This window comes from Sinocyclocheilus grahami, unplaced genomic scaffold, assembly GCF_001515645.1.
Source record: "Sinocyclocheilus grahami isolate Dianchi unplaced genomic scaffold, SAMN03320097.WGS_v1.1 scaffold77.1, whole genome shotgun sequence".
Classification (NCBI taxonomy): domain Eukaryota; kingdom Metazoa; phylum Chordata; class Actinopteri; order Cypriniformes; family Cyprinidae; genus Sinocyclocheilus; species Sinocyclocheilus grahami.
This window is the reverse complement of record NW_015505256.1, coordinates 2,116,662-2,129,450: the sequence shown is the minus strand read 5'-3', so window position 1 is coordinate 2,129,450 and position 12,789 is coordinate 2,116,662. Positions and strand designations below refer to the sequence as shown.

At 38.4% G+C, this 12,789-nt stretch overlaps 2 protein-coding genes across 7 annotated transcripts in view; one reads left to right on the top strand and one right to left on the bottom strand.

Moving 5' to 3' along the window:
• The window catches only part of LOC107586101 (TATA-binding protein-associated factor 172-like), a 35,050-nt gene extending 26,082 nt beyond the window's left edge, over positions 1 to 8,968 (top strand). The window contains exons 19-33 of the mRNA XM_016273336.1: positions 171 to 606; positions 1,025 to 1,209; positions 1,302 to 1,455; positions 1,985 to 2,094; positions 2,193 to 2,394; positions 2,979 to 3,127; positions 3,317 to 3,469; positions 3,678 to 3,799; positions 6,109 to 6,276; positions 6,381 to 6,458; positions 6,555 to 6,684; positions 7,617 to 7,758; positions 7,799 to 7,848; positions 8,504 to 8,715; positions 8,803 to 8,968. Coding sequence (XP_016128822.1) covers positions 171 to 606; positions 1,025 to 1,209; positions 1,302 to 1,455; positions 1,985 to 2,094; positions 2,193 to 2,394; positions 2,979 to 3,127; positions 3,317 to 3,469; positions 3,678 to 3,799; positions 6,109 to 6,276; positions 6,381 to 6,458; positions 6,555 to 6,684; positions 7,617 to 7,758; positions 7,799 to 7,848; positions 8,504 to 8,715; positions 8,803 to 8,968 — 2,457 coding nt within the window. The remainder of the gene's footprint in view (positions 1 to 170; positions 607 to 1,024; positions 1,210 to 1,301; positions 1,456 to 1,984; positions 2,095 to 2,192; positions 2,395 to 2,978; positions 3,128 to 3,316; positions 3,470 to 3,677; positions 3,800 to 6,108; positions 6,277 to 6,380; positions 6,459 to 6,554; positions 6,685 to 7,616; positions 7,759 to 7,798; positions 7,849 to 8,503; positions 8,716 to 8,802) is intronic.
• Positions 8,969 to 10,182: 1,214 nt separating this feature from the next.
• Positions 10,183 to 12,789, bottom strand: part of LOC107586080 (cytoplasmic polyadenylation element-binding protein 3-like) — a 38,975-nt gene continuing 36,368 nt past the window's right edge. For all 6 annotated transcript variants that reach the window (XM_016273301.1, XM_016273302.1, XM_016273306.1 and 3 more), the window contains one exon: positions 10,183 to 11,444. In XM_016273301.1, coding sequence (XP_016128787.1) covers positions 11,217 to 11,444 — 228 coding nt within the window. In that variant the 3' untranslated portion in view covers positions 10,183 to 11,216. The remainder of the gene's footprint in view (positions 11,445 to 12,789) is intronic.

Below are 12,789 nucleotides of genomic sequence, written 5' to 3'. Positions count from 1 at the left end.
ATTCTACTTTAATTTCAAGAATAAGGTAAATTCTTGCCAATATATATATATATATATATATATATATATATATATATATATATATATATATATATATATTAGTATGATGATGATTATAATGAGTATTATGATATTAAGTACAGGTGCTTATTCATCCCCTGGCTCTCTAGGTGACCACCATGTTCTCAGAATGCACCTCTTCTCTGAACCTCAAGTCAAGTCAGTTTCAGCTGCTGGATAGCAAGAGGCTGCAGGCTCGTTCCACTGTGTGCGAGACCAGCGCCGAGTGGCAGCAGCTGCAGCTGAGAGTTCATACCTTCAGTGCCTGTGCTGTGGTAGGACTGGCCATGCTGCCGGATAAACTCAATCCTGTTGTCAGGCCCCTGATGGAGGCGGCCCGCCGCGAAGAGAACACGCTCGTCCAGGGTTACGCGGCCTCTAACATCGCCCGCCTGCTGCAGCTGTGCGCTTCCAGATCTCCCTGTCCGAATGCCAAGATCGTGAAGAATCTCTGCAGCTCTGTGTGTGTAGATCCAAAGCTCACCCCTAGTGCTGCATGTCCTGTCCCTCCAGCCAGCACTCCAGCAATACAAGAGAGCAGTAAGGGTGAGCGGAAGACCATAGCTCCGATTCCCATTCATATTTTCATTGGCCATATTAATGAAACAGGATCAGAATGAATTTGTGCATAAATTGTTTGTGAAGTGTCTCAATTTATGTGACGCATTTATAAACTATTTCTACTAATTCTACATTTAAGGTCCATTCTGGCCCATTTAAAATGATTTTTATAAAATTGCAATAGCAAAATTGCAAAAAATACAAAAAAAAGGTTTTTGTAGGGTTTTTTTTTTCTTTTTTTTCCCCAGCAGTAGAATTGGCAGTCCTATTTGTTAAGCATATTGGTGGTGTCTAGAAAGAAATATATTTTGGTGCATCCTATTCAATTTGCATGTTGCGGTTTGATGTGAGACTTGTTGTTTCAAGGGTTTTAGAGGTGTTGTGCATTTAATCTATCCTGCAGCATCTGTGGCAGAGAAGGATGCGATGCATCACATGGTGAACAAGACAAAGGGCATCATCACCCTTTACCGGCATCAGAAAGCAGCTTTTGCCATCACCAGTAAGAGAGGACCCACACCCAAAGCCCCCAAAACCACCAACAATGACCTGCCCCTCGTAGGCAGCATTACCACAGAAACAGATGAGGTATTTGCAGCGTTATAATTAGCAGCTTTACGGTGTTCTCTTCAGTGATCTCATATGAGTGATGCTAACAGTCTCTGTGTAATACGACCTAGAGCAAGAAGCCGTGTCTTATCCAGAGGAGAGGGGCAGAGTTCTGCTTGATGACCGTTGCCAGGCATTTTGGTAAGGAGCTGTCAAAAACTTTGCCATATCTGTGGGAGTCCATGACCGGTCCACTGAGGAATGCGCTGAATGCTCAGGGATTTGGTATGTCTGCTTTAACTTTGTTTGTAACTTTTTTTTTTTGTTATTAAAATGAATTGAGATTTGTAAAAAGCTCTTTATAGTTCAGACAAATGAAAATTTGATAAATGTACTTGCCTTCAGGCCATCCAGGATGTAGATGAGATTTTCTTCATTGGAAGAGATTTGGAGAAATGTAGTATCACAGCATTTTCTCTCCTGATTCAGACAAGACTTTTTCTTCATTTTCCACTGGAGAAAGCAATATTATAGATAGAGGACTCTTATTTTAGCCAAAAGCAGCAGTTTGAAGTTTAAAAATGTGTTGATGTATTTGTTCATTACAAACATGCACCTTTTTTGTTTATTGTGATGCTTTTATCATTTTGAACTATCCATTGGTGAGCAAGTGATATAATGCTACATTTCTCCAAATCTGTTTCAATTAATAGACGAACTATATCTTGGATGGCCTAAGGATACATTTTCATTTTTGGTTGAACCATTCCTTTAGTAAATGCTCTTCCTGCTGCTCATTTGGTCTTTGTTGCAGATTCCAGCCAGTTGTTGAAGCAGGGTGACTCGGTTGCTCAGGAGCTTGTGAACTCTCTGCAGGTGCTGGAGGTCACAACAGGAGCCATGTCCCAAGAGCTCATCCCTTTAGTATGGACACATGCGCACATAAAACTTCAAGAACATCTAGTATCACTCCGTTAACAATGGCAGTTTTAACCAGTCTCCTCTTGTCTCCGTATCTGCAGTTGATGGAGCAGTTGGCTCTCCTGTGCACCTGTCTGCAACATCCATATACAGCCGTACGTCACATGGCCGCGCGCTGTGTGGGCGTGCTCAGCAAGATTGCTACTATGGAGACCATGAATGTGTTTCTGGAATATGTGCTTCCCTGGTTGGGTGCTATTGATGACCACACCAAGCAGGAGGGAGCCATTGAAGCCCTGGCCTGTATCCTCTGCATGTCACGAATCAAAATCAAGCTATTTTCTTGTATTAAAAATGCCTTTGCATTTCACGAAGGTGTTAAATTATAATGCTTCCTAAATTCTTAGAAATAGAGTAAGATGTACTACTAGTTTGGGGTCAGTAAGATGATTATTATTGTTATTAGTAGTAAGAAATTAACACTTTAATTCAGCAAGAACACATAATGGATGAAAAGTGACGTTAAAAGCATGTATAATGTTTGAAAAGATTTCCATTTTAAATATATATATATTTTTTTTATTCTTGAGCAGCAAATCCGCATATTAGAATGATTTCTGAAGGATCTGATGTGACATTGAAGACTGGACTAAGGACTGCTGAAAATTCAGCTCTGCCATCGAAAAAATTACATATTAAAATAGAAAACTGTTAAACAGTAATATTTCATAATATTACTGTTTTTGTTGTTTTGTTTTTATCAAATAAATGCAGCCATGGTGAGCTTAATCTTACCGACCTCAATTTTAAACCGTAGTGTACTAACATTTAGTGTGTGTACAGTGGTGTTCAGAACACAAATTATTATCCCTGAGCACAGTGTCCAGGTGTGATGGAGCAATTGGATGTGGATATCGTGCCCTACATCGTGCTGTTGGTGGTCCCTGTGTTGGGCCGTATGAGTGACCCCGGGGACAGCGTGCGATTCATGGCCACACAGTGCTTTGCAACCCTGATCCGACTGCTTCCTCTTGAGGTGAGCAATCAGTAACCAGCACAGTTCAGCATTCATGCTTTTAATAATTATTGCTGATGTAAGACTTTCAGCAGAGCGTCTGATGTGAGGAATGTCGGCATGTCTGTTCCCTCTACGCTGGAGCTCATCACTTTGTTACTTCAGTGCAGCTTTTTTCCTTTTCATCATCGTTTTTTTTGTTCCTTTTAGGCTGGAATCCCAGACCCGCCGTCTATGTCTGAAGATCTAATTCGACAGAAGGCCAGAGAACGACACTTCCTTGAGCAGCTGCTTGATGGAAGGAAACTGGAAAATTATAAGATTCCTGTGCCCATCAAAGCAGAGCTCAGGAAATACCAACAGGTGTGTTTGCTTTTGTACGCTTCTGCCCATGGAAATGTCTTTATTTTTTGGCAAATCCTGAGATTGAAGTGAGGCTAAGAACTGTAATTAAAAAGAAAGTCTGAGGCTAAGAACTGTAATTTAAAAAAAAAAAAAAGTCTGACTGCATAAATCGCTGGCGATTTTCAATCGTTGCTTTTATACAAGTTCGTCCGGTTCTCTTTTGTAGGATGGAGTGAACTGGCTGGCATTTTTGAACAAGTACAAGCTTCATGGGATCTTGTGTGATGATATGGGTCTGGGTAAGACCCTGCAGTCCATCTGTATTCTGGCAGGCGATCATTTCCTCAGGTACACCCCAAACTAGGGCTGGACGATATGGCCAAAATTTATATCACAATATATTTCTTAATTTCGGTCGATACGATATAATTCCGATATCGATATGAACACTATTTAAAAAAAGCCTTGTAAAAACTGCCAAGAACGCCCACAACAGATGTCTGTGCATACAAACTTATGAAAAATGAATTTGCCAAGTCTATGACACCTCATATAAAACCATATAATGCTTTAGAAGAAAAAAACAGCACAAATAAATTACTGTTCACCTTTTATTTGTATTTAGCCTTCATACAAACAAGAAATGTGAAATCACTGTCAAATAAACATCTCGGACTCACCTTATTAATTGTCACATGATCCTTCAGAAATCATTCTAATATTCTGATTTGCTGCTCAAAAATCATTAATTATTATGTTGAAAAGAGCCGAGTAAAATTTTTTCAGGTTTCTTTGATGAATAGAAAGTTCAGAAGAACAGCATTTATCCGAAATAGAAATCTTTTGTAACATTATAAATGTCTTTATCATCACTTTTGATCATCCTTGCTAAATAAAAGTATTAATTTCTACAATTTCTTTCCAAAAAAAAAAAAAGAAAGAAAGAAATCATACTGACTCCAAACTTTTGAATGGTATAGTGTATAATGTTACAAAAGCTTTTTATTACAGATAAATGCTGATCTTTGGATCTTTCTGTTCATCAAAGAATCCTGAAAAAAAAAATACTCAACTGAATATTGATAATCAGCAAATCAGCGTATTAGAATGATTTCTGAAGGATCATGTGACACTGAAGACTGGAGGAATGATGCTGAAAATTCAGCTTTGATCACAGGAATAAATTACATTTTAAAATATATTCAAATAGAAAATATTTCTAAATGTTACTGTTTTTGCTGTACTTTGGATCAAATAAATGCAGACTTGGTGAGCGCAAGAGAATTCTTAAAAAAAAATTTAAATTTAAAAATCTTACTTTTCAAAAACCTTTGACTGGTAATGTAGGGCGGCTGCTTATTGTTATAGATTGAAACAAATGTGCTTCAGCCAGGATAAAGAATATGAAAAGTGCTCTGAGTTGCTGCAGAAAAAAACAGCAACAACAAAAACATGTTGCTGGAGTATGGAGATAGAATTGTTGCTTAATTCCAAATAAATAGATTAAGATTTATTTGTGGATCTCATTCTATTTATTTGTGGATCATAATCTATTTATTTGTGGATCATAAAGTTTCACAAACATGAATTAAATTCACAAATAAATAAAATTAGATTTGCAAATAAAAAACATTCACAAATATATATTTGTCACAGCCACAACTTTGCCTGGCATTTATTTGTGAATCGCGTCCTGTGCATTTGTAGATAGCTGCACGCATTTGTGAATCGCGTCCTGTGCATTTGCGAATTGTGAAACATTTCTTTCGTCAAGACGTGCTGACAATCCACAAATACGTGGACTCCACCCACCGTCTACTCAAGCCAATCAGATAACAGCCACATTCGCTGACCAATCGTAGCATGATCTCGCTATAGCCAATCACGTTTTGCTTTACAATCAGGGCGGTCTCGTCCTGAGATAACTTCATTCATCTGCATTGACTCAAATAGGTCATATAAGGGCCATACAATGGGTACAGTAAAAGATGTTTAAAACTGGATTTCGTTAGACAATTAGACTGTGTATCATGCCAAGCCACAGTATTATATGTTAATTTAATTCATGTTTGTGAAACTTTAAGATTTATTTGTGGATCTCATTCTATTTATTTGTGGATCATAATCTATTTATTTGGAATTTAGCAACAATTCTATCTCCATACTGGAGACTGGCTTATTGAAAATTGAAAAACTGATTGTCTGCCAGCAGGAGGTGCATTGAAAGTGGTAGAACTTGCGGTTTCTCCGGTAACGGCTGTAATCAAAGCAGCTCCACTCATGAACGCTACTTTATCAGATCAAATGAAAATGTCATCGAAACTTTTCTGAAGACAGTTGGTTCCCTTCAGAGATACATTCATATAAAACACTCGCGACGCATTTTGATTTTGAAACGTGCAGTGCTCATGTTTATTCAACGAAGTCAAACGCCACAAATAAATCAATGTATGGGAAACACTGGTAATGTATATCGGAAATCTTTAAAAATCATATCACCGTTATTGAAAAGAATTATATCGCAATACATATTGATATTGAATTATTGTCCAGCCCTACCCCAAACCAACTTCATCCAAGTGTTTTGCAGCATTTAAATAAAGTTAAAATACATGACTTTATTTGACCTGCTGAATAATGTTGCTGCATGTGTACAGGGCTCAGGAGTATGCCAGGACAAAGGCCCCCGACTGTTGCCCTTTGCCCTCCATAGTAGTGTGCCCACCCACCCTGACGGGACACTGGGTGGATGAGGTTGGGAAGTTCTGCTCTAAAGAGTATCTCAATCCTCTGCACTATACTGGCCCTCCTACGGAAAGAGCATGGTACCATCTTAAGAAACTGCTTGTTAAATGGCTATTGACTTGTTGCCCATTTTAAGATATTGAATAGGAAATCCATGTACAATTTTCTATTTCATTCTATGCAGGTTACAGCACCAGGTGAAGAAACACAATCTCGTTGTTGCCTCGTACGATGTCGTTAGAAATGACATTGACTTTTTCAGGTAACAACTTGTTAATTACATGTTTATCATTCATGGACTTCATATACAGTGGGGGAAGGAATATGAGATTTCATAGTTTTTTTTTCTCTCATACAGGGATATTAAATTTAATTATTGTATCCTTGATGAGGGTCACGTCATTAAGAATGGAAAGACCAAACTTTCTAAAGCGATCAAGCAGTTAACCGCCAACTACAGAATAATCCTCTCAGGAACACCCATTCAGGTGAGAACTGAACTCTTCGATGGCTTGTATACGCTACCGTTTAAAAGCTTGGGGTCAGTAGAAAGAATAATTTTGGCAAAGGAGAATTTCCAGAAGACATTACTCCAGTCTTCAATGTCACATGATACTTCAGAAATTGTTCTTTCGATGCTCAAGAAACCGTGATTATCAGTGATAAACACGTACGTTTTTTTTTTTCAGAATTCATTAATGAATAGAAAGTATTTGAAATCTTGTGTAACATCATAAATGCCTTTTTTCACTTTTTTTTTTCACTTTTTCCATCTTTCAAGAGCAAGCGTTTTGTGAATCCCGTGTTGAACTCGCCGAGATTAGAGAAGCAGTTGTCAGTAAAATGACGGGAACACAAAAAAAGATTGAGGTTGTACTGCTGTGGTACAGTGAAATGTTTTTTTATTTTAACCACTGATTCTTTGCAGCCTCATCTTTTGGAAGTGAAAAAACATTTACTTTGACAGTGTAGGAAACAACATCTTCTCAACACAAACAAGCTACAGTGTTTGAGGGCGGGGTCAAGTTGTTTGCGGCCAGCCAACGTAGAACAGGGGCAGGCATTATGCAAATGTGTTTCCCTGTGACGTGTAGCCTGACGACTCGTTTAGGCTGTTCAGATTCTTTCTTTTGGGAGACAGTAACTTTATTCATCGTGCACTTTCGGTTTTACAACTTTGCAAATTGCTTGCATTCACTTACAGCTACATTACACACTGCATGAAAGGCAATATTGGAAATGGCATAATAGGTGCACTTTAAGTTATTAAAAAAATAATTAAAATCTTACTGACCCAAACCTCTGAATGGTAGTGTGCCTTTCAGATTTTGCGGACATATAGATGAATTTTGGATTGAAACACACAAAAGTTTGAATTTGACAAGCTAATGACTGTACTTGTATTTTTTTGTCTTTATAGAACAATGTTCTGGAGTTGTGGTCTCTGTTTGACTTCCTGATGCCAGGCTTTCTTGGTACTGAGCGTCAGTTTGCTGCCCGCTATGGGAAGCCCATCCTCGCCAGTCGAGATGCTAAAAGTTCCTCACGCGAGCAGGAAGCAGGTGTGAATTTTTTTTATTTACTTCTGTCTCCTCATTGTAGCATCTCAGACTGAAGCTCTTCAGCTTTTAACACTCTGTACTAGCACTCTTGTAAGGGCCACCTTTATTTTACCCTCTAACTGTAACACTTTCTGTTCTATTTTAATTCTACATTCATTTTTTATTTAAAAAAACAAAACTCTCTTCTTTGTGTGTGCACACCTTGCTACGTGTACTGCGTTAGGCTAACCGAGACTTGTTATTTGCACTTATATATTGTTGCTCTTTGGTTAGTTTTGATTGCTTCTATATTGTCCTCATTTGTAAGTCGCTTTGGGTAAAAGCATCTGCTAAATGTAAATAAATATATATATATATATATATACACGTGTGTATGTGTGTATGCATGTATATTTATAATTAATTAATATCAGCCAATTTGTTGTTGTTTTTTTGTTTATATTATCAATATCAAGCAATTTTCCCAGTTTATCCCCCAGTGTTAATTTTTCAGTCAGTGTTATTTTTTTTTTAAACCTCAATTTCAGCCATTAATAGTCGGTATCAACTGATTTTTTTTAATCATCAGTATCCAATATTGTTTTCTTTTTATTTTGATTAATATCAGGCAAACTGATTGAATCCTTTTTTTTTTTTTTGTCATTTTCATCCAATCATCAATAAATGCCTTTTAGTGTAAAATACAAGCAAACAACACCGTAGTAGCAGCAGCATATATTTATTTTTGTCCTGGTTTCTGTTGTAGCTGCTGTTGGACTGTGGACTGGGTTCTGCTGGAGCATCTGATGGTGGCACAGAGGCTGTAGTGGCCCAGCACCGCGTTCTGATCTTCTGCCAGCTGAAGAGCATGCTGGACATCGTGGAGCAGGATCTGCTCAAAGCACAGCTGCCCACCGTCACCTACCTCAGGCTGGATGGAAGCGTTCAGGCCGGCCTCAGACACTCTATAGTCTCTAGGTGAGAAAGATTCTTGGAAATATTATTTAATCTCAAGGGCAGTTCCATTTGGGTCACTGTATGGGATTTATTTTTTTCCTTCAACAGGTTCAATAATGACCCGTCCATAGATGTTCTGCTGCTCACTACCCATGTGGGTGGGCTGGGTTTGAATCTGACTGGAGCAGATACTGTTGTGTTTGTGGAGCATGACTGGAACCCCATGAGAGACTTACAGGCCATGGGCAACAAGCTTTGCATTTCAAAAATCTAGACATTTTAGTAACAATATTAGTTTTTACCTTCAAAAAAATTTTTTTTTTTAATTTATTCCACATAAAAATACAAAATAATATTAATGACATTGACCAGATATGAAAATCTCGCCCAGAAATAGCTAACATTAATGGTTGAGGAATAAGTGTGTAAAGAAAACACAAAAAATAATGGAAAATATGTTTAAATTCTTTTTTTTCTAAAAAAAAAAACGCTGACTTTTCAACCACCCAGATACAAAGAGTAGTGTATAAATATTATCTTACTACACAGAAGGAACGAACAGAAAAATCTGGGCAGGGAAAAACATCACAAACACACCCAGAATTCACCATCGTCGGGATCAGGGTTACCCACAATCCTCTTTCTCTCCATCGGTACAAAAGTAGTGTTCGCATTAGTTGTTCTTCCAGACTAATGAACTAAACGTGCCAACCTAAAGTTGAGCGTTTTTGACTCTCGGCACCATCTCTCAACTTAGTTTCAAAATGTCCCCCGTCAACATGTCATGATTCTACTTCAAGCTTTGCTGGATAATCTGGATATAAATGCTGCGGCTGCGCGAGCTAATTCCGCCCGCCGTCTTAAAGTTAGGTTAGTGATTTAGAGCCAGTGTTCGCTTATTCTCCCAGAGTCACCGGTCGGACACAGTATTGTGACTCATCGGCGTGCAACGTAGTGTAATTGGTCATTTCGAGTCGGACAGCTCTTTGGTACTGATGCCACGCGTGTCGAAGTGTGCGAGATCCGTGGAGAGAAGGGACCATATGTTTACATATGCTAGTTTCACAGGACGTTCCATGTCAGACATCAATAACAGTTCAAGCGAATCACAGTTCTAGGCGTCGTCTAACTGAACTACATAGTGTATAAAAATTGCACAATTCTATGAACAATCACTGCTAAAAAATGACTTCACCTGTTAAAGACATTTCGCTAGGAGATCGTACAATTACAAAATTGTAATTGTGAGCTTGTGAGCTGTGAGTTTCCACCACGGAATACAAAAAAGAATTAAAAAAATGAACAATTCAGATTTTTTTTCCCCCCTCGCAGAAGTCAAAAAGAAGTTTATATCACAATATGGACATTTTTCCAAATTGTGACCGAATTCTGACGCTTTATATCACAATTCTTGAATTTTTTTCGTATGATATAAACTCAGAATCGCAAAAAAATAAATAAAAAACTGAATTAAAAAAATAAACCGGTAATTGCAGCTTTTTATCTCACAATTCTGACTTTTTCCTCTCTCAATTGCGAGTTTATGTCTCTCAATTCAAACTTTTTACCCCTCACGATTCTGAGTTTATATTTCACAATTTGGACTTTTCCTCCCCCTCGCAAGTCAGATTTGTGAAACAAAAATCTTTTTTTTTTTTTTTTCCTGTGGTGGAAATAATCATCCATAGTGCTCCATATCGCTCGTCCATCGTGGTGGAAATGAAAGTGAGACCCGATTTTACAGCATGCATCGCAGACTCATTAACATGCAGTTTCGGTGCAGACGCAGACCCTTCGGCGCGCTCGTTCACCTGAATAAAGTATGACCGTATGGACTCATACCATGGATTTAGCAGCAAAAGCTATTGCAGCATTACATGTAGATAATACTAAAAAACTCGTAAAAAATTAAGCCTAAAAAACTGAAGCGAACAGAAAGACATGCATGCATGAGGTAGCCTATTACTATTCATTTCAACATGGAGAGCAAATGGGGTTTTACTCTAATAACTCAAGTGTGTGTGTGGTTTTTTTAACAGCTCACTTAAACAGGATTTTCTTAATGAATTCTTTTTACCTTTGGTAACTGTTTTTGTCAACATCTAGGGGGGAAATTCCTACCACTCTGTTTTTCACAATAAGTGCATGCTCCTTTAAAAAGTCTGACACCCAAAATGTATTATCTGTGTGTATATAGATAAATATAAAATAAAAATATATCCTTTTTGTAAATGTACTGTATATATTATATATGTAGTCTCACACTGCCTAATGTTACCTATATGGAGCACTAAACCGATCAAACGAAGGATAATGATAGAATTAAAGCACAACATCCTGATAAGCGTTAACATCGACTGTTTGTGCCAAAGTGCAACGTTTGAGCACGCAGACTCAAAATTCATATTTTCCTAAGTGTTTGTAAGCAGGGAATATAGTTGACAGAGATATCATGATATTTGTTTTCTAAAAACAAGATGAGAGGGGAGATCCGTGGGTGGAGAGGGTGATGTGCCGCTTCATCAGCTCCAGTGGAAGGACACGTGCCGAGGTCGATCTCCGCCTTCCTTCACCAGCGGTTTGTGGAACTCGCGGCCGGCGCGTGAGTGGATGCTCGCCCAGCAGTACTCGCAGTAATACTGCAGACAGGTGACGTTGGCACAGAAAAAAGGGGCGAACTTTCCTCCGCAGCGAGCGCCCTGACATTCATCGCACATCTGATCGTCCAGCACGTAGGGTTTCACCTCCACCTGCAGACACGGGCAGACAGAGCGATTATAGAGAGAGAAACTCAAAGCTGCATTCTTGTTTGGTTTATGTGGGGTCAGGTTTTTTTTTTTTTTTTTTGCATTAAATTGATCAACAGTGACAGTACAGACATTTATAATGTTACAAAAGATTTCTATTTCAAATATATGCTGTACATTTGAACTTTGTTATCACAAAAATACAAAAGGTTCAAATGCTCACTGATGTTCCAGAAGGAAAAACAAAGCATTAAGCATTATTCACACTGCCATTTTTCGCAAGTGAACCAGAAATTGTAAACAAAACCACACGTGTGCTAAGGTCATCCATTCATTGGACAGAAATTCTCAAGCAGGGAAAAACAGGAAGTGCAAAAACAGGAGATCTTTCCTAGTGCAATTTTGATTCTTTTTACTGATTTGGTGTTATCAGATACTAACGCAATATGAAGAAACTTATGAGCATCATATGAGACAATGCCATACGACAGGCGTCGGCAAGTAAGTTTGTCATTGGGCGCAAAAACATTTTCGCCACTAGATGGCGGGCCAGAGCATAGTCAAATAAGGAACAAACAAATTCCTTGAGAACTATAACTTCCCGCTCATTGCCGTCATCATAGCCTTCACATTCTTTCTGATTTGAGTGATCCTTCTCTATCAAGCTAGCTAAATGTTTAACATGTGAATTCTTGCTAAATATGCAGTTATATTACAGGCCGTTGGCATGAATTGTACTCGTGATGGAGCGGTGGTGGAGGGCTCTTGGAGCAAGTGAAAACCACGACGCTTTGACTTTTAAAAAATCTGCTCCTCACTCCAGTCAAAATCACACTGCTCCACTCCGCTCACATACTCTGATTGTGAGTAACTGTTGCTGTAATGACAGATCTATTTCAGAACCAGCCGCTATCAAAATAATCTGGCTGCGGGCGCGGGCCAGATATTATTGCTGGCGGGCCAGTTTTGGCCCGCGGGCCACCTGTTGCCGACCACTGTATACGATGTTGTAATTACGACTTGCCGAAAATAAAATATATAGATATAAAATACTTAAAGCATATCACAATGTTAGTTTAAACATTTAACCTAGATAAATGTGCGCTATTAGGTGCATATCCAATTGTGTCAGGACATCAGTGGAAACAAATTAAATATGCCGTCATTTTTGCTCATAAAGGTAAGGATAATACATCGCTCGGAACTGTAAAGGGTCTATTTTTATTTGTGTGCACTCACAATATCAAGAAAACGTTGTGCTTTTTTTTTCTTGAACAGGAGCGCTTCACAAAAATGCTCCGAAACTCAGCAAATATTTTCCTTACAGACATGATGAATATATCTATAG